General features: G+C 34.0%; 1 protein-coding gene across 2 annotated transcripts in view; it reads left to right on the top strand.

Moving 5' to 3' along the window:
- The window catches only part of r (carbamoyl-phosphate synthetase 2, aspartate transcarbamylase, and dihydroorotase rudimentary), a 153,790-nt gene that overhangs the window by 115,766 nt on the left and 14,997 nt on the right, over positions 1–23,027 (top strand). For both annotated transcript variants that reach the window (XM_075364808.1, XM_075364807.1), the window contains 4 exons: positions 7,813–8,023; positions 19,689–19,951; positions 20,682–20,823; positions 21,660–21,730. In XM_075364808.1, the coding sequence (XP_075220923.1) occupies positions 7,813–8,023; positions 19,689–19,951; positions 20,682–20,823; positions 21,660–21,730 (687 nt within the window). The remainder of the gene's footprint in view (positions 1–7,812; positions 8,024–19,688; positions 19,952–20,681; positions 20,824–21,659; positions 21,731–23,027) is intronic.

Genomic DNA, 23,027 nt, shown 5'->3' with positions numbered 1-23,027 from the left:
AGTGAGTCACTCCTGGGCATGGTAGCTGCTATGAAAGAAAGAGATAAAATGCACTGTAAATTATTAAAACAACCTTTTAATACAAAACTAAAAGATTATTATAAGAAATAAAGGAACATATTAAACAATGTAATAAATAAACAATGATATTATATTAGATATAAAAAAAGGAATTACACAACCAAAAATTGAACCTAATAAATTAAATAAATACTTTACAAATGTAGGAGAAAATTATACAAATGTGATAACTAAAAAATACAAATAACTTAAATCTGCCTCTTTCGTTAACCCCACCCTATTAATAGCCTGTTTCTTAACCTAACAAATATTACTGAAATATAAAATGTAATAACAAATTTAAGAAATAACTTGTCACATGGAATCGATAGCTTTAATGTTTTTTGCTTAAAAGAAATAAGTAACTACATAGCAAAATCACTTGAACACATAATAAATAGATGTTTTATTGAAGGATATTTCCCTACTAAATTTAAAATAGCCAAAATAATCACAATACATAAATCAGGAGATAAAAACAACCTGGCAAATTACAGACCTATAAATCTGTTAAGTAAATTTTCCAAAATAATTGAAAAAATATTAAAAAACCGAATAATAAATTTTCTTGATAAAAATAATTTTATTCATAAAAATCAGTACAGTTTTCAAGCTGGAAAATCAACAGAAGATACAGTTTTACATTTAACTAGAATAATTTTAATAAAAATAATAAGACTATAGAAATATTCATCAATTTAACTACGGTATATGAGGATCAGTAAAAGAACTGTTGGAAAACTACCTTAAGGGTAGAACTCAAATTCTGACTTGTCAGTGATCACAAAAATTCTTTAACTTCGGACTGTCACAAGGCACTGTTCTCTCCCCAATACTTTTTCTAATTTATGTCAACGATCTTTTAAAACTGAATCTTCCTAACAGTACCATAGTATCTTTCACTGATGACAGCTTTGGGTGAGACGTGGGATGATGTATATAAGAGCACTACATGTGGATTACTTATAGTAAAATCTTGGTTTGAAATTCATATTCTTATGCTCAACCTAAATAAGACAAAATATATTGCATTCTTGCCTACTGAAATTGGCAAGCCCCCTCTTGAATTTCAATTAAAACTACCTACATGTTCAGTAAATAATAACGAATTGATAAACAGTAACTGCCATTGTCAGTCAATAGATGAAGTCAAGTATCTCGGAATAATATTGGACGATCATATGAAGTGGAATGTCCACATACAGTATTTAACATCAACACTAAAATACCTTATTCATACTTTTTACAAAATTAAAGATCTTGAAATAATAAAAATTATATATTCTGCATATACTTCACTTTTCAATATGGAATTGAGATATGGAGAGGAACATATGATACCATCTTAATAAAATATTTATACTCCAGAAATATTTAATTAGAGCAGCTCTTGGTAGACCAAGTTTATATTCTGGTACACACTTATTTGAAGAATTTAAAATACCTACTTTGAGAAAAATATATGTCAGGAAAGTAATACTACACATAAACAAACATATAAATGAATTTGAATTTAAAAATACACTGAACAATACTGTTTTAACAGGAACAAGTATTTATACCGCATTCTTTTCAAAATTAACTGTTTGCAAACGTCAATTTTCGTATTACACCAGTATATTTTCTAACAAAGTCACCAATCATTTTAACATCCAAATAATAAATAGTAATCTAATCAAAGAAATAAATGAATGGGTGAAACACAACATATATTTTAAATTACCAAATTGAAGGACAAAAATAATCCACACTAATAACAATAAATTTAATATCTTATTATAATAAATAACATACAATAAACTAAATTAATATACTATTTAACATTAAAAAACCTACATATATAAAACTGTGAATGTTTAAGTGAATGCTAAGGCAGTATAAATTCATAATAGTATTCAAATGTCTTTTCTTATGAATATTTCTCATTGTCTTATCATATGTTATCTTATAAATGTATTTTTTTTTCATAATGAAAATATTTTTTTCTCAATTTTTTTTATATTATAAATTTATTATATTTTATTTAATTTAATTTCAATGTAATCTTAAATAATTTTACATTCTAGTTTTATGTATTTTTTTTAACTTATTTTTTCAATTTAAATTTTTGTTTTTTTAATTAAAAAATTTTTCTTTTATGTATTTTTATTTAGTTAAGTATTGAATTTTTAATTAGTTGTTTTATTAATCATCCTAATATAATGATATAAACTCGCGAGTAATGCTCAAGGTTTCTTTTGCTACCTGAGTCAAGGATAAATATGTTGAATAAAATTGTATATGTAATTTTCAATTGACAATAAGTAAAAAAACAATAAAAAAAATTTGAATGATTTTTTTTAATTTTTTTAATTTGTTACATGTAATCTGTACTTATATGGATATTAAAAATAAAATACAAAGAAAAGCCAAAATAAAATTTAAAAAAGATTGTACTCGCATAGAAAAGTTTTCTCCAAATTTTCCAGTTTGGCACAAGATTTCCTCCTCAAAAAAATGACTTATAATGATAAAAGTTGTTTAACACAAAATATATATATTTTATATATATATATTTTAACAAAAGCACCAAGTTTTATGAAATTTTATCTTAGTTTCCATTATTTTAAAAAAAATCAACGAAGTACCACTTTTGGTTTTAATGATTATTCAATGTAACAATACTCACCACAAAGATTCTTCTAATTTATTTGGAACATGATTTACTAACATATTTATAAAATACAAGAAAATTTTTTTTTGTCTTCAGTCACTTGACTGGTTTGATGCAGCTCTCCAAGACTTTCTATCTCGTGCCAGTCGTTTCATTTTGGTATACCCCATACATCCTACATCCCTAACAATTTGTTTACATATTACAAACGTTGCGTGCCTGCACAATTTTTCACTTCTACCTGTCCCTCCAATACTAAAGCAACTATTTCAGGATGCCATAATATGTGGCCTATAAGTCACTCTTCTTTTAACTATATTTTTCCAAATGCTTCTTCATCAATTTTCCGCAACACCTCTTCATTTGTCACTTATCTACCCATCTGATTTTTAAAATTCTATAGCACCACATTGCAAAAGCTTCTTATCTTTTCTTAGGTACTCTGATGTCCAAGATTCACTTCCACATAAAGCTACGCTCCAAACATATACTTTCAAAAATGTTTCCTGATGTTTAAATTAATTTTTGATGTAAGCAAATTATATTTCTTACTGAAAGCTCGTTTTTCTTGTGCTATTCGGCATCTTATATCACTCTTGTTTCATCCATCTTTACTAATTCTACTTCCCAAATAACAGAATTCTTCGACCTCCATAATGTTTTCTCTTCCTATTTTTGTATTCAGTGGTTCATCTACATTATTTCTACTACATTTCATTACTTTTGTTTTGTTCTTGTTTATTTCCACGCGGTAGTTCTTGCGTAGGACTTCATCCATTCCGTTCATTGATTCTCCTAAATCTTTTTTACTCTCAGCTAGAATTACTACATCATCAGCAAATCGTAGCATCTTTATCTTCTCATCTTGTACTGTTACTCCGAATCTAAATTGTTCTTTAACATCATTAACTGCTTGTTCTATGTAAAGATTAAAAATTAATGGGGATACGGAACATCCATGTCGGACTCTTTTTTATTACGGCTTCTTTCTTATGTTCAATTATTACTTTTGCTGTTTGGTTCCTGTAAATGTTAGCAATTGTTCTTTTGTCTCTGTACTTGAACCCTAATTTTTTTTTAAATTCTGAACATTTTATTCCAGTCTACGTTATCGAATGCCTTTTCTAGGTCTATAAACGCCAAGTATGCTGGTTTGTTTTTCTTTAATCTTCCTTCTACTATTAATCTGAGGCCTAAAATTGCTTCCCTTGTCCCTATACTTTTCCTGAAACCAAATTGGTCTTCTCCTAACACTTCTTCCACTCTCCTCTGAATTCTTCTGTATAGAATTCTAGTTAAGATTTTTGATACATGACTAGTTAAACTAATTGTTCTGTATTCTTCACATTTATCTCCCCTGCTTTCTTTGGTATCATGACTATAACACTCTTTTGAAGTCTGACGGAACTTCCCCTTTTTCGTAAATATTACATACCAGTATGTATAATCTATCTATTGCTTCCTCTCCTGCACTGCACAGTAATTCTTCAGGTATTCCATATATTCCAGCAGCCTTTCTACTATTCAAATCTTTTAGTGAAATCTAGATCTAGATTTCAGTATTGTTTCTCCCCTTTCATCCTCTTTGACTTTTCTTCCTCTATAACACCATTTTCTAATTCATTTCCTCCGTATCACTCTTCAATATATTCCACCCACCTATCAAACTTTCCTTTCTTATTATAAATCAGTGTAACATCTTTGTTTAAAACAATATATTTTAATTTATGTACCACAAAATTTTCCTTAACTTTCCTGTATGCCCTGTCTATTTTACCAATGATCATTTCTCTTTCCACTTCTGAACACTTTTCTTTAATCCACTCTTCTTTCGCTAGTTTGCACTTCCTGTTTATAGTATTTCTTAATTGCAGCTGTGTTAATTATTGTAAAATCACCTGACCAAAAGTAATTTTTCACTTCCCACCACACCCCACTAATTCCTACTACATCTACATTTAATCTATCCATTTCCCTCTAAATTTTCTAACCTACCAATTTTTTTTAGACTTCTAACATTCCACGCTCTGACTCATGGAATGCTATTTTTAATTTTCTGGTGACCCCTTGCTTAGTAGCCCCCATTCGGAGATCTGAATGGGGGACTAGTTTACCTTTGGAATATTTTACCAAGGAGACGCCTCCATCTTTGTTACTACAGAGAGTTACATTTTCTTGGAAAAAAAGCAGTTGCAGTTTTCCATTGCTTTCAGCTGCACAGTACTCGGAAGATTGAGTGATGTTGATATGGCCGTTTAAATCCTCCGGACCTATGCCCTTAACAAATACAAAGAGGTGCTGCCCTCTTTCAGGAGTCACTCCTTAGTCTGGTTCTCAGCAGATACCTCTTCAATATGGTTGCACCTTCGGTCCAGCTACTCTGTATCATTGAGCACTCAAGCCCTCTCACCATCGGCAAGGTCTCATGATTCATAGAGGGAGACAAGAAAATTATCTCTAAAAAACCATTTTATTAGAACACATAGTCCTATATAGACTTTCAAAAACAAGAAAACATTAACGAAACTTAGCAGGTAAGTACAGGATAACACTTTGTATATACTACTTTCTTGCATATTTTGCAAACATGAAGATATTTTTCTCTTTCCCCCAGATTGAGTATTGATCTTCCTGAAAAGACAACTATTTTTTTTTTTTTGTTTTTTCAAAGGCAATTTTCCAAAAAACAGATTCAGGATGTGGTATAGCGTCGCCTCTTCTGCTTGCTTGATTTTCAGGATATTCATAGTATGTGGGCCGGTTTTCTACTTGAAAAAGCCAATCTTTAGGAAGTTCTTCCATTAATACCACAGTATAAAGTCTATATCTACATAGAGCTTTGTCAGTATTTAATTTATAAATTATATAATTATTAAAAACCATTCTTCTGAAAATGCTAAATGTTTTTTTTCCCAATATTTGATTGTCTTCCTATCATCTAGGTACTGACACAACATCTGGTCAGATCCATCCACCCCTCCTATGAAATCATTGCACATTCTTGTCGTTTTAGGTTTGTTCAAAATGGTAATTGTATTTCCCCTTCTTTTTGTTCTCCGTTCATTTTTAGCAGTGGCATCGGTTGATAACACTAAATCTTTTCTTTTGGCTTTGTTTTTGCCTATAACCGAGCAACAACATAAAGCCTTTTCTAAGATATTTTGTCATTGCACCAGTAAATATAGGTTTTATAATATCAGGGATACCTTTACGGTTGGCTCGTAAACTGCCTATTAAGAATGTACACTGAGAATATAGTTTATTAGTTAGGTTGAAAGATGTAATAAAATTGTCTTTGAAACCCATGAAAACACATGAAACCCCTTATTCAATAATCCAGACATTTCTAACGGTTTCATTACTACAACATAGTTTAGCCCTTTCTTTTTTATCATCTCCTTTTGCTCCCGTTTGTATGCAAAAAATTACTACAATAATAGCTTATCGTATCCAAAGTTTGACTCCACACCTATGGTGTTTGTTTTGCATGTATTGTCTCAACTGTGAGTGTGCTTTGCTGCTTATTATGCTCTCATCTATAGATATATTAGATCCAGGACAGAAATGAAATTTGAATAGTCTATTTACATGGTCAACTAAGGGTTTGAAGTGGGCACATGGATCACAGTTAGGTTGCCCAGGTTTAGGAAGACCATCACTGTCTTGCTGATGAAAAAATTGAATTATTAACTGAAACTTGTTTCTTGAAAACATTTGAGAAAACCAGGGGATATATTGGCTGGTTGTTTTTTGATACCCATGTTTATGAGCACAGCAATGAATGCGTCAGTTTCCAATAATGTCACTGGTTTCCATTTTTTGTTCAACTAAATAATTTCAATCTTACTTGGTTGGTGGTAATAAAGTTTTGAGCATTCATTTTTGTATATTTCACAAACATTTCTAGCCGTGATTTAGTAGAAAAGAGTTTAAAATAACATAAAGGAGATGAGTTATGGGGATGGATATGTTCTGGGCCAGTAATTTCTTGGAAATGGAAATTTTGTGAACGTCATCCTGATCAACTTCTTCATCCCATTCGGCCCATTTTCAGAATCAATATCATGGGCTATTGATTGAGAAATACTCCCTGCCTCTAGGCCTAGGAGTAGGACAGTCATTATCATCAGTGTCTGATGACGAAAAATTATGTGGTTGTAAAGTAGGCCTACCCAATCCTGATGTTGAAGGACGTTCATTTTCGGTTCATTATCACTATCATCAGTAAAACATTCACTACTGTTTGATGTTTCACAACTAGACCTCACAATGTCATCTACATCTCTAACATAATCTTCTAACACTCAATGAATTGTATTATCACTCAAAGGAGATTGAACACGTTTCACTTTAATAGAAAAAATTATAGATTATAGTAAAATAACTAAATAACAAAAAAATATTTAAATGAGCAATATCAGAATAAAATCACAGGATGAGGTTAACTACACAATGCTGGATAAACAATACCAGCTGACTGGGGAGTGACAGAAAAATAATAATCATCAAACAATTGATTTATCGAAAAGAACGATACTATTTTGTGTTATGTTGAATATTCACAGGCACAAATATTTCATGCTTTATAAAATGAGCTATGAGCACGTATCACATTAATTTTTAATTTTCTGTGATTTTTTTCAAAGACGTCTGAAAAATCAGACGTAGGCATGTCTTGCATAAAACAGTGACATCTGAAAAATCAGACAGTACTTGCACTTTTCGCATTAACAGTGACATCTGAACAATCGGACTTTGACATGGAAGGAGTTCATGTTTACTTAGAGATTATTGTCTTGAGACTGATCAGAAAAGAAAACAAAAATGATTTGGGTTTTTTGTAAGATGCTAATCATCAGTCAAATTAAAGTATACTCTGTTAAATCAGAGTATCAGTAGAGTAAAGAATTAATTAGGTAGTGTGGTATTCCTGCCTCAAAACAGAGCATTGCTAATAAATAGTATTGATCTATTTTCCTTAGTCTGAAAAATATCTTAGAATTAAGTTATAATTTCAAAGTTATTAATCTTTTGTTTTAAGATAAATAAAGGTTGTGAATATTGTAAATTATGTTAAATTTTAATTTATTTCATTTTAGGTACTTGTTCCTCCTGGGTTTGGTCAAGATGTACGAGAATGGCAGTGCAAGAAAGGACTTGAAACTAATTTAGGAATTTCAACATTAACATCAGGAGTACCAAACATTATTGCTACTACAGCTACAAACAACTTACCTAGTCGACCACCAAGTCGTCCACCATCAAGTTGTGATGGTCTACTTTCACCTCATGCTTATGATGAATCTCAAGGTAATTATAAATTTTTTTAGATTTAAAGCTTTTGTGGTTTTAAATTTATAATTATTTTTTTTATTTACCATCTTTCTCCTTTAATTTTTTATTTATTTTTATGTTTTTGTTTTTGGTACTATTTATTCTTGCTATTGGCTGGCTTGTTTGACTAAACTTGACTTGATTTTATATTAGAAAAACAATTTTAAATGTTTCTTTTAAATTCTTTAGATCGTGTTGATCAGTTTTACATGTATGATAATATGTTTTTATGAATAGTGATTATAACATTTTTAAAATTACATTAAAATTGTATTTCTAGAGTCTTTTTATTACTAATTACGCAGTAACTTTAAAAATATACCAGTGGCTTCTTTATTAATGATGATGTCATTCTTAAATGCTAAAGAAGTATATAGTCAGTAGTATATTTCTTTATTATTGATGTTTCTTTTTGTCAAAGGAATATGATCATAAATTTCATACTGTTAGATTATGTCAAGAACTTAATTTTTATACGACACTGGTAAAATTTCTCACCTGTGGTAAATTCTTTTATGTTCATGTCCAATTTCTGTAAGTTGGTTTTCAAAGTTGATGCTGTTCTGTGTTGTGTGTTTTTTATGTGTTTGGGTGAGTGTGTGCCCTCTGTCTGTTTTAGTATGCTTTAAATGTAATTCATATCAGAGATTATTAATAGTTTTATTCCTATGCTTTGTCATTTTTAATAATTTTCTAATCTGTTTTATGATTTTATTTGCATAAAGTTCTATATTTTTCTGTCTGTTTTAATCTTTTTCTGTATCTTTGAAATATGAACTTCAATAATGTCTGACCATCTGCTCAATAAATAATATAATTGATTTGTGTGCTATATTGTGAGCCTCCAGACTGCTGGTACAACTTTATTGGTCTGGGATCTGTAGGAAACTGCTTATTCCTTGTCTAATAAATAACTTTAGCTGGTTATATCTCTGGATTACCATTTGAACCCAGTGGTAGAATACAGTTTGGGGAAACCCGTAGAAGCATTTAAATGTAACTGGTCTAGACAAAATGTTTAAATGTTGTAAGTGCTACTAAAAGGCAAGCACCAGCCCACTTTACTGCTTGATCCACTGCATATAATTACATAAGAATAAATACTCAAACTCTTGATGAAGTACTGTTCAGGATGCAAGTTAAAATGTAATAAAAGTTTCATAGGATGCTGTTTTTTCTTCAGCAGTAGAGTGAAAAATGTGTTAGAATACAATAAGGTCATCTGCTAAGTGTTATGGACTTGGTTTTTTGAAAGTAATACTGAGTTTTCTGAAGGAAAGGCATGTTTATAGGAATTTATTTCAAGCAAGTTTTTACTTAGAGATATTATGATTATGAGAATACTATGTCAAAGGATTTCATCACTATTTCTGGTGTTCAGGAGGGAAATATCCTGTCCTTTTTATCCTGTGGTTTAGTGAACACAATCAATAATAAAATGAAAATTATGATTTTGTCAATAATCATAAGAATTTTTTCTTTTTGGTGAGTTTTTACAGGAATGTGCTTGATTAACCAGAGTAAAAAGTAAACTAATGGAAGGATAGATGAAGCAGTGTTCATTTGGCAGCAAACATTACACTTTATATTTTTCTTAAATAAGTTTTAATAAGCTAGAAGGAATTCAGCTAAGAAATAAAAATATAGTACATATAGCAGAGCCATTCTAGCAAAGCGCTTTTTCCTTTACTTACAGCCATACATCCATTACTGTCTGCAAGCACCTTGCTGTAACTGTTCAGCTATACCTGAATTTTCCTGTATACTCTTATGTACATATGTAGTTAATGGGAGTTGTCTGAAAAGCAGATTGCAGATAAAGGAAATATGTTTATCATGATGAGTCCTTTTTAAAATTCGGGTGGGTTGGCTAAGAAATACAAGAGATCAAACACAGGTTATGACTAGCGTTTAAATGTGTACAGAATAGTAATTTAAACAGTTGGGACAAGTCATCTGTAGGAGTGATGAAAGATTTGCTGAATTACTTTTGGTAGCTAAACTTCAGGGTGACAGTTCTAGAGAAAGGCTTGAGTAGAAATTGAAAGAATAGTTAAAGAAAATCTCAATGTAAAGGGTTGTGGAGGATGTGACCCATTAGAAATCTGGCAAGCATCTAAGAAGATTCTGTACCTCATTGTGCAGTAAATGAGGTTTTGACAAAGTAGGAATTATAGCTCTTTGAATGCTAATACCCCCTATTTGAATGTACATTACAGTATTCATGTACTGTAATGTACATTCAAATACATACAGTACTTTTATTGTACTGTAACATAGGCTGTACAAAACTTGTAAGTCTATACTTGTTCAGTGTTACTGGTTTGTTTTACCAAAGTAATATGCGTTAGGTCAATTTCCCTGTTGAGTTATCTTCCTCTTTTGTTGTCTGTTTCTAGGTGAAATACATTCTTACACCAACAAGTACAATGAAGATTAATGTAGTAAATTATTTAATCAAAATAACAAAAAAGTTTTGATTAGAAGTTAAGTTAAAGTTTCATGTCTTATGGTTTTATCTCTATTTGTTTAAATTTTTTAACAATCTTGGCATGATGTAAGACATTTTGGAAAGTAATTATGGATTATTCATCTTGAGCAATCAGAGAATAAGCTTTTAGTTTATGAGTGTTTAAAATTAATGATTTTTGTAGTCTCTCTTCTGGATTTTATTTCTGGTGGGTGCATTTCAGTTGTTATCAGTTTTCATTGACGTAGGAAACATTCTTAGACTAAACTGGTTTTATGCTCATAAAATGTTTTACATTAATTTTTTAATTTACATTTTAATTTTTTTGGAATGTTACATTCTAGGTAGAGAAGAACTGGGTACATAGGTTGATGATATGCTAGTGCAATTTAATCATTGTTTTTTGTTTATGATGATAATTGTTTAAATAATGATTTTTTTATCATTTAGCCTAATTATTTAAACAATTATTTTTCTTTATAATTAATAATTTATTTTTGTTAGTTTTCATTAATTGCTGTTTCTTATATTAATTGATGGTTAGTAAAGTATGTAAAGTTAATTAGTTTAACTGCATTAGAAGGAGAAAGACTATAGCAATTCACTCATTTATGTAAGTTCACAAGGATTAGTTGGTAGATTATTTGTATATCTGCAGTTATTGCATTGGCAACAACCACTGCTATTATTTAATTAATATAAAATTCAATTGTTTTATTCAAATAAAATAATTTAATAGTAGTTCAATCTTGTATGTAACTCACAAGGGCAGGCAGTCAGTTTACAACAAAGCTTATTGATGCTCTTTTGCTGGTTGGTTGAGGAAGCAGTTCCTACTTTAAATTCAAAACAGGAGCTCTCAACTTCGCCCCATTTTCAAGTAAACTCCATTTAAAGATTTTCAAGTGGTTCAAGAAGCTTATTTGTATGTCGAATAGTCAAAGCAGTGGCAGCAACCAAATGATGAGCGTTCCAGTTTCATAATTGAGAGATCTAGGGTTTGAGCTCTATGTGTAATTTTTATCATTACACATATACACTAATCCAAATGATTTTTTAGTATATAGTATTTGTAATAATACTTATAAGAATCTGGTAAAAGAATATATAAATTTCATATTTTCTGATTACTATTTTATTTAAATATAACAATTTTTAACCCAACAGACAGATTTTATCTTATAAAACTTTAAATAATCAAGATAAATGAATTTATTTTAATTTTCAGCTTTCCTGTTAACCAGTTTGAAAACACTTATGTTTTGTTTGTTTTCTATTTATAATTACCTTACAGATTATAACAGTCATATTTTATAAATTAAAATAAGTTCATTTATTTTAATATTTTTAATTTTACAAAACAGTCTCTTTGTTGTCTGTTTATAGATTCATCAGTCTTCATGTGATCCTAATACCACTTATTAGTAAAACTTTTTAGATTAATGATTGTTATATTAAAAAAAATAATCAGCATTCATCAAATTCAAATGGATTTTTTTCTTTATTCTTATAAATATTATTATACTAAATAATATTTAACAAAAAAAAGTCATCTGCATTAGTGTATATAAAAGATAAAAAAAAGACACAAACTTGAACTCATAATTTCTCAGTTATGGGATGAAGCGCTTACAACTCGGCCGCTGCTGTGACTTGATATAGTGGTTCAATATGCAGTTGAACAATTCAAATATCTTTGGAGTTTACCTGGAAATGGGGCCAAGTTGGAATCTGCCATTTTGGATTTAATATAGGGATGCTCCTCTATTCCCCCCCCCCCCCACAGTGTTGCAGGGAAATACCATTTACATACCTCCCACAAGTGAGGAAGTATTGGATGGGTTTGGTTAGATGTTATTTAGAGCCTATGTGTGCCCGCACCCTACTGACTAAAACTCCTAGTTCACTGTTTCTCCCCATGCAAGGTCTGATCAGCAATTAAGCATAACACAGCCTTGGGGGTGCCTTTGATCTCGGGAGGTCAAGAGTACCCATGCCTCATCACCATCACGCAAGTGCAGGCTAAAGATGGCTCCACAGAGGTCTGTTTTTCATCTTTCACTCCGCTCTCCAGTCCAAACTTCACCTGATCTTTCATGGCATCCACATATGATCAGGTCTGTCTTCTCTGAGCCTAATTCTCCCCTGGGGTCTCCGATCACTCATAATAGACAGCCACCTCAGCAAGCTGTCCCCTCCCTGTCGGAGCTACCCATCCTTCCCCTATCAGCTAACCTGAGGAGATGAACATCACACCTGCGATGTTCATCATCTTTATCCTGCTGAAGTATTTTGTTCCTAATAACTATGTCGCCACCCCTTCTCATCCTTAGCTCGTAGCACTAGAGTCATGAAGTTTTTGAATCCCTTCCAGTTATTTTAAGTGGCCAGAATAAATGCCACTAGGCGTTGCAGGCTTAATATTTCTCTACCAGATTGCATACACCAGGGGTGCCATTCTTCGCACATGAAAATGGTATGCTCCACAGTGTTCACCCCCACTGCTAAATCTGTGGAGATAAAATTCAAAGGCACCATGTCCAGTGAGCATCTGTGTAACGAAGTAGTTAACCTCTTCTTCATGCTTTCTTGATACCCAAGTATTTAAATCGGATATCAACCTTTTCATCCAAGCAGTTACACCTACCTCTTGCCCATCTTTCCCACCAGGTGTCTAACAATTGACAACCTCAGACTTTTCCATGCCCTTGAAGTGAAGAGTTTGCTCTCGGATTTGCAAATCAACAGGCAAAACAGAGGCCAGCTCACTTGCCACCTCATATGATAATGTGCAGTTACAGGAAACGACACCCAACAACATGCGCTGATTATTATTTGTATGTCAAAGCAAAGAAGCAAATAAAACTAAATAAACCAAAATAATAAAATCATTATTAAAAAAATTAATATAAAAAATATAATGAAAAGAACCAAAATTTATAAATAAACCCAAACACAAAATTAAAAATACATCTCCAACACGATTCATTATTGAATCGTGTTGGAGATGTGGTGTACTTTACACCACCCCAAACTGGGGTGGTGTAAAGTAGGGCAGACATGACCGTTAACATAATCATTCTGCGCTTAGATGCTCTAGGGGCCATCTGGGTCAACATCAGCATATTTAGCATCTTCAGTTTTTCTCTGTGTTTTGGCATCTGTCCACAACATGTAGGCTAAACTTACAGGCCTTGTCTATTTGCACTCCCAGATAATTTATTACGTCTTTACTCTGAAGAGGACTATTTCGTGACTATTTGATAGGCCTACCCCACGGATCAGCGTCTAACTCGCCACATAACTCCCACCATTTATTGATCTTGGCCTGCTTTATCTCATTATTGACCACCGATGTATCTACTTGCAGCTTCGTCATACTCGGCACTGCTGGCTCTTCTCAGCCATTTTATTCAACGTCTCGTACTCTGGAGGTTCTGCCTCATCTGTGCTATTGCATCCAGGCATCAGTAAACCAGATGAAACCTACCCGCAGATCTTGGCAATGATGCTATCTCTTGAACTATAAGGTCTTGTAGGACTTCCAGTGATATCTGCCTTCAATCGCTAATCTTTCTGGCCACTTTTGAAACAACTACTGACACCTGTTTTTGAGTCAGTCACAGCGATTTTATACGGCCAGCCATCCTGAGTGAGGATGAATCGTCTACCTCAAGCATAGTCACCAGGTGATCACTGGTGGTCTTCTCCTGTAGGACCTTCCAGGTGCACCTGGAGTTATCCCACTGTTGTCCATGATTGTTAGATCAAGCACTGAGCTGTGTCCTCTGACCTATATGTCGGCATGTTATTTTTTAAACAGAAAAGACCTACTGTCATCATAAACTCTGTGAGGACCTCACCATGTCTATTAGTATATGAGCTGCCCACTACTATGGCCATACTATTTAGGTCACTCACCATGTCATGAATTCTTTTCATAAAACCCTCCCCCGGGAAATCACAATTGGGACTAACATATGCCCCTATCAAAAGGAACCCAGACAACTTGACTGCTAGTTTTCCTTTACCTCTAACATTCTGGATGGCCACATTTATTGCATCTGCACACTATTCGTTCTTAGCAGTAGTGTATCTGTTGAGCTCAGTGGTGACCAAAATATCAACATCAAGACCCCCCTCTAAGCTCCCCCACTAAATCATGGAGAGTATACTATGGTTTGTGTTGACAGGATTATCCTAATCATGTATTTTCTTTTTCTTTATCCCTTCCCCTTGGGAAGCCCCAAGGCTTCCCCATGGCTGGAGAAGCACGACTCAATCCCAAGGGTGCCTTTGCCTCTAACCTCCCAAGTGACCATGCTGAACCCAGCTATGCTGTTCCAAGCCTGGGGTACCACCTGGTCGGCCGGGTCTGGGTCTTTTCTAATGCTTTGCCTCTAAGCAGAAGTCCCCCTAGAGGGACCTTCTCCCAGGACTCTGGTCTTCCTTTATGCCTTGCCTCTAAGTGGAGGGCCCTGTAGAGGACCTTCCACCCAGGACTCTGGTCTTTTCATTTTAACCCCCTAACAAATTCCCTGGAGTCTCCTTTCACTCATTGGCCATGAGACACCTCAGCATCCCACGCCTCCTGAAAGGGGCTATCTACCCAACCCCTAATCTAGAAACCCCAAATCGTTGTTTTTGACATCCACCTCCACCCTAGCCTTAGTTCTCATTATACAGATGACCATATTACTTATGGTATCCCAATTCTGCTGATTAAACAACATCGTCTCCACCACATTATCTGAGGTGATCACACCAATAACATGCTCCACCTCTCACCTCTCCAACACCCATCTGACACTGTGGAACATTCTGTGTACACAGTGATTCATGTATCACTCTCTCCGCAGTAGAGGCACCCATCCAACCTCCTCCTCTTTCTGTCCCACAGATTCTTGTTGAAGCAGCCATGACTGGACAGGAACTGCGTCATCTCATAGGTTAACACACCATACCTTCTGCCCAGCCATGGTTTGATCTGTGGGATCAGCCTTCTCATCCAGCTCCCTACCTTCACCCTTTCCCCTTTCCCACAGATGCTGCCACTTCATTAGCTTATCTTGCTTAGCTTGACCTTTGACACACCCACCACCGATCATCTCTCCATTACCTCCTATGCTATCAGATCTAAAGGTGGTATGGCTGCTATTACTAAAATTGCGTCTGTCGAAATGGTTTGATACAACTGCACCACCCCAATTCCCAACGGCCTCTACAAAGAAAGCAGTCTTGTTCTCTCAATCTTATTTAATGCTCTCCTCCAGGCTGGAACGGCGTACAGACAATGGACCTAGCCACTGATTCTAACAATCTCTGCTTCACTGTGCTAGGCTCGCCCATCCTACTCAACAACCTGTTAGTCGCTCTTTTTCGCAAGTAGCATACTTCTCCTTGGCCTTTCAGTCTTCTATGCAAGAGACCGATCTGGGCCCATGCACCTTGATGCCATATATCCTTCAAAGACCCTTCAAGACTCCTATAACATCTTCGTGCATCATCTTGCAACAACACACGACACCTAACTGAGCCCACCTGCACTCTTTCCATCTTCACCAGCTTCGCCACTGCAGACTGCGGCAATGTGATCAACGCCACCTTAGTATTACCATACGCAACTCTCATCACTGTCACCTTAACCTCTAGTCCAGTATCCTCTAACACTTGTCGTACAGAGGTAACCACCTTAGACTCTGATGTGTCGGCCTCCAGGTTTTTCATGTTTACAAACACAAGTCTACCCCTAGTAATCCTGGTAATATTAATCCCTACCAGTTTGTCATTTACCTGCGCCTTATTCCATCCACCACACCACCATGCCCCTTAACTCGAATATGTAGAGCCTCTCCCATGCCTTTCTTAATCAACAGCACTTCCCCCAAGTCCTCCCTCCAAACTCCATCCTTTACTCTCTTAAGGAGGTCAGCATATGTGGTGCCTTCCGCCCTCAGCACAATAGTACCAAATCCCTCATTTTTGGACTGGTTCTCGCTCTTCTCTCGCCTCCTGGAACCTTCTTCCAAATATACACTATCTTCCACTTAAGCCTTCTTCCTACATATTCAAGAATACACTCGAAAATCTCGTCAACCTGGCCTATCACAGCCCCATACTTTACATCTTCCTTCACCTCATTAATCTTAAGAACAGCCCTATAGATATCTTCCACCACCACCTTATTTCCTTCCTTAGAGTCAACTATAATCGTATAACATGCTTTGAGCTTTTCCTCCTCTAATTCACCCAGCAACACCTCGGTCTAGCCCTTCTCCACTACCACCTGACCATGTCACAACTTCCCTGCCTGCCACAAGTGTCTCACTACCACTGTCTGTTCCAAGAATCTCTTCCCATATACTGACTATCTGTTGCCATATCATAAATCACCACGTCTTCCGTCTGGAGCTTAAACACCGACTCATAGACTTCCTCATACCTTGAAAAACACTGCTGACCACTTCTTCACCACCAATTCTGGCAAACTCTCCTCCAGAACTCCTTCCTCCAGCTCTTCTATCAGCCTCTTATTCTCTAGACCCATTATCTGCATCGCCACCTCAGCACCAATCTGGGCCCTACCTCCAACAGCTGGATGACCGGCCTTCTTAAATAAATTCTTTCTCTTCATTAACTCAACCAACCAAGCCGAACATTCCTTAATTTGGACTTTGGTATTTGCATTGGCTGTGACCAACTTTGCCAACCACTTGACCTGCATATCCACTTCCTCTAATATCTGAAGGAAGGGGCAACTCCCCTCTGACTACTCCTCCTCCTCATCATCTCTCCTTTGCTTAAGCGTTTGATCTAAGGAATCCATATGCCTGTGCACCACCACCAAAACCCTGGATGCTCTTGGTTTATTGACAACAAACGGCCCTCCTTCTTTAACCTCCGACTCTGCCATCTCTGCATTCCTTATTGGAGACCTTGGAAGACTCTTTCGTGGTTTTAAAGCATCTTCCTCCATCATGTTCACCTTTTTCACTTCTACTCTCACTAGGTGACTCAAAAACTACTTTCAACAGTGGAACCTTGCTCTACGGACAATTCCACGTTTTTTTCAATACCTACACACCTCTGTCCGAGGGGGGAGTTTTGGGGGGTTGGAAAAATGTACAAGAAAAAAAAAATTTTTGGGGGTGCCCTGAAATTTTGGGGAGGTTGGGATTCGCCCAGATCCAAAGGGGCAGAGATGTAGAAGGAACGGGTTCAGAAATAATGGGAAAAAAGGAATCTCCCTACTAATTAGCTTACACTTAAAAAATTTCAAAGTATAACTCACTAATAACTAACCTGCTGCAAATTATTAAGTCCATATCTGTTGTTCTTTTCAACAACTGACGTCACTCCCTTCTACCTGCAGTTCGACTTAGAAAAAAATCACTCTAATCCACAGGTTATGTTACCACTAAAATACACAGTCTCAATCAATTATCCACCAACAAAATCCATAAGTTCAAATCAATAAACAAACCAAAAATTCAGTCCAAGACGACAATAAACGCAGAGCGGTATGCAACACATATTTACACAATGAAACTCCCAACTTGACTCATCCTAATCGTGTCTGCCTTTGCTACACATCACGTTTCCAGTGTGGTGTTCGAGACTGTTGCAGTCTAAACATCTCATCCCTCTCAACATTCTCTTATGTGATGGCTTTTGCTCCCACAGTTCTAGCATAATTCTAATATGTTTGGACCCTGGCACTCAGAGGTCCTGTGGCCCAAGCTCCAACATCTGTAACATTTTTCGTTATCTACTCTGATATAGGCCCAGCAATGGACCCACCCGATAAGAATTATTTTGTCATTCATCTTATTAGCCACCCTATGCGTAGTAACGACTGTTAGATTTTGCGTATCCCCATATGCCTTCCTTACTGATAAGATTCGGAAATTTCCTGCTTACCAATGACATTCACAATAGCATCGCAAATCTCTTGCTTGGTTGTGTCCATGTCAATATCTTTGATGTGGACAGTCACTCGCCAGTCTCCTCGAGATGCTAAATCCACTTGCAACTCTGCCTCCTTATCTCGCAAGGTTGCAGTGAATTCCTCTGCCTTCTCAATGCCTTTAATTCTGACCTGAAGTTCTTCGTTTAACTTTGTTTAAAAATATCCCCCAAAAATGGTTTCAAAAATTTTTTGGGGATGTAGGGGTCAGTGAGTCAGAAAGGACCCAGTTCGTGAAGATCCTGGGGGAGTTTTGGGATTGGAGGTCTGGGAAAGGAGATGTAGGGAAAAAAGGAATCCCCTTATAATGTGCCTCAGTGCTTAGAATTATTTCACTCAAGTGAAATAGCAGAAATTTTTAAAAATCCTTGTTTACTTGTAAACGACCTATGTCACAAGCTCGATTTAACTTGTCCATAGGACTTGAAAATGTTTCTCTATTATACTGGCTATACGTGTATAACCTCAAAAGTTTATAAAACACCATACCTACTCATACCTTGATTGTAGCTCTTCAAAAATAGTTCAAAACTCTTACTGGGGTGTTCCAGCATACCCAGCACTGATCACAACCCCAATTGATCTATCAAAAAACTCACTGTAATCATACAAACTTTGCTTCAAGTATAGCAGTAGTCTAAAATGTATTGTTCTCAAGAAAATTACTATAAAAAATGTATTCTGTGTCCGATCAACTCAAAATTTTGTATACGTGTACATAAAACCTTAGCCAACTATATCCAATGTTCGTATCCGTTTAAAACTTAAAAAACCCAATCAAAACTATGTTAAATGTGAAGCGATATACAGCATGTGTGCACACTGTGAAGTCACCAACTCAACTCAGGGATGCCCCTCCTACCACCCTGCAAAACAACAACAATAAACTTCATTGTAAGCTGACTGCCCGGCCTTGTGATTACAATTTCACTATTGTCATGATACATGGGTACACTATTTCATATACAGTTAACAATGACTGTGTACATGAGTAATCATGGCACAAGAGTAAATAATGCCTTTAATTAGTGAATAAACAGTTGCATCTTTGCCTTAAAACTTTACTCCTGACCTTTACATCTTGACAAGCAAAAAAATAAATACTTAAACCATATAACATTAATGTTTTATAATAAGAGTAAAATACTTGTTGCAAAATTTTAATGAAAATAACAATTAAATACATTTATTTTTTTAAATTTCAGATATTGCACTAATTAAAGATAATACTAATTCAACAGTACAAGGTCCAGGTGTGAAAACTGTTTCTCCTGCAATGGTTCGTGTGCCTCTAGCTTTACCTAATATTCATTCAAATACACCATTAATTCAACATAACAGCCTTCATCACCACCACATATTAAGTGTTGATATGTTTAATAAAGAACAGCTAAATGATATATTTAACCTTGCTCAAACTCTTAGAATATGTGTGTTAAAAGAGAGACCACTTGATCATATATTGAAGGTAAGAACTAGTTTAGTTAGAATTATTTTTTCTATTTGTTATTAATTATTAATAATTTTTTTAATTTGTAGTATCATTATTTTAATGTTTTTATACTTCTGTTGAATTAAAATGAAATTTTTATTTGATGTGTTAATTTAGTTATACATCTTTTCTACCATAATAATTGCTCAAGTTTTCAGACTTAAGATCCTTTTAACATTAACTTTTTTTTTGTGATGCTTATCATTAATATTATTACAAATACAGTTTTGTAAGAACTATTGTGTGGTCTCTAGGTCATAGTAAAAAAACAAAATCTGTCATTCAAAAAAATTATTTTTACATCACGTTGTGCAACTTGAAGATAGTTATGCGTTTTCATTTGTCATTGGCATTTAAACATTTTAGAAACCTCTTGGTTGATGGCTATTTCATCTCCAATTACTTATAAATGATAAACAGTGCATATTAGGATATAAATATCAAGTTTCTCAGTATTTTGGCCAAAATCAAATTCAAAGTTAGGACATGATGTTGAACAACAAATTAGGAATTTGGGTATTTTGAATGTGTCAAAATTGTGCCACGTCTTACTCATTACCTCTAGTGTGTGGTATGGCAAAACAGTCCATAGTTCAATTTGATACTTTCATCCTACACAGGTCAAGTATGTTTTTAATTGTGAATTATCAAAATAGTTTTTGTCTTAATTCTTTAAGTAAATTCCTTTTTTTTGTATGATGTCTAGGGTAAAGTAATGGCTTCCATATTTTATGAGGTTAGTACAAGGACTAGTTGTAGTTTTGCTGCTGCTATGTTGAGGCTTGGAGGTCGAGTAATCCATGTTGATGAAACAAGCTCTTCTGTTAAAAAGGGTGAAACTTTGGAAGGTAAATTTTTATTTTTTAATTTTACTTCTTTCAGATTAGAATACTTTTTCATTCTATTAGGACATTCTCTAATAATTTTGTTATTTTTATCCTGACTTCATTCAGAAAGTATAAGTGCTTAAATGATTAATATCTTTTTTTAATTAATGAAGGTTTAAATAATAATTTTTTTTTACCTGTTTTTTCTAACTGTAATTCAACCCCTTTGGTATCTTTTTTATGTGTATAGAGAGTATTCGATAGATTAATAACAACTGACTAAAAAATAAAATAAATAATTAATGATATGTTTTATATCATATTCATTTTTTTATTATATTTTTAAATGCAATGTAAAAAAGAGTATGATTCTATGAACTACTATACAATCTAAATCCATTTTTAGCAAAAAACATTCCTCTTTGCTCTGCAGTAATAAATTTTAATATGTTTGGTATGTATGTTATAGTAACTAAAATTCAGTGAACTTGTAATTACAGTAAAAATTTTAATTTGATTTAGTTCTAATTTATCAATAAACATAATTGAAATATGTGTACTGAAAAGTGTCATTACTTTTTTAATTTTTTTATTCCTTTGAGAAGCTGTGCTATAATGACTGAACAATTTGAAACTAATTTACATATTTTTTTGGATTGTAGATAAGATAATAAATATATTTGTTCCCTTTTGCATCTCATTGAAGTTATATAATATTTTTTATTTTGCTGCCTATATTTAACAGCAACTTAAGATTAGCTATTTATAATAATGTTAAAAAATAATTTTTTGTCAATGCTATTTAAAAAAAGGTACTTAAGTCAAAATTTTTATTGTAATTAACTATTTATTTACAGATACAGTAGCAGTAATGGCAGGTTATGCCGATGTAGTTGTTTTACGTCATCCAGAGCCAGGTGCAGTTTCTGTAAGTTTATCTTAATCATTTTCTATCTAAGTTTAATAGGTAGGCAGGTAAACAATTCAATTCATCCAGTTAATTTTACTAGTTGATTCACCCAGTTATCTCAAGAACAAATGGAGTTATGTTATTATCACCATTTAGTCGTTACAATCCCCCATTGCTCACATATTTTTATTTATTACACCAGTTCTTGATTGGTGTCCTTTAAAATGGACTATTAAGTCCAGGGACTATTAAAACACAATGTAAATAAAATTAAAACAGCATTCAGTGATTGAATGTATAATCACTGAAAATATTTTTCTTACGGAAATTTATTAACACTTGCTGAGAAGAAACTGTCAACCAAATAATAAACAGTATGAGAACATATGATAACACTTTAAAATTGTTAAATATTAAAAACCTTGCTTTTAAATAAATGGTACTTTTCTATTTTCTTTCAAAGCTCATTCATTACTGGTTCCTTTCACTGCAAAATATGAACATTTCATTTTTCTTGATTTTATGATATCCAAAATATAAAATAGATCTCTAAAATATAGATATAGAAAACCTACTGCAAATGATACACTTTTCTATAGCACATCTATTCACTTCATTTTGAACAGACAAGCAGCTTTCTTCTGCACTATATATTGCTAGATGTCATTTGACCTTTTTATAAAATGACAACTAGACCAAAGAACTCATATATTAAAATATCTTTAATAGATTTATGTCTATCCACCTATAATTATAGATATGCTGCATGAAATATAGAACAAAATAACAAACACATCTAGTGATAGAAAATACAACCTATCATATCATAGTAGTCATAAAATTTCCAATATTTTCTGAAGAAAAATCAAAGATTACCTATGTAGCTTCTAAGATAAACAAGATTAAGCAGAAATCTAACAAAACATTACATGTACATATTAAACTGTTAATAGTTATACTTTTTTTTTTTAGGTAAGCTGGGGGAATACCATTTGTGTATGCCCCCTAGGGGGCAGTGTCTCAGACCTCGCAATAGGTTCCGCAAGATGTTATTTATGGCATATGTATGACTGTGCCCTACCGACTAAACCTAACCACCTCACTACTCCCCTCCCGAGGCCAGACCCACAATTAAGCAATACTCACCCCCCCCACCCAGGAGGTGCCTTCGAGTGTGAGAGGATCAAGAGTCCCTGTGCATCATCTTCATCACCCATCTGCACAAGTGCAGATACACGATGCAGAGGGCTATCCCTCACCTTCCATGCTCTCTGGTCCAAGTCTTTACCTCAGCTGAGGGCTTTGTCACTGCATT

This window comes from Lycorma delicatula, chromosome 4 (genome assembly GCF_047948215.1).
Source record: "Lycorma delicatula isolate Av1 chromosome 4, ASM4794821v1, whole genome shotgun sequence".
In the NCBI taxonomy this organism is placed as follows: Eukaryota; Metazoa; Arthropoda; class Insecta; order Hemiptera; family Fulgoridae; genus Lycorma; species Lycorma delicatula.
The sequence above is the reverse complement of the archived record's forward strand: the minus strand, read 5'-3'. Positions and strand labels throughout refer to the sequence as shown.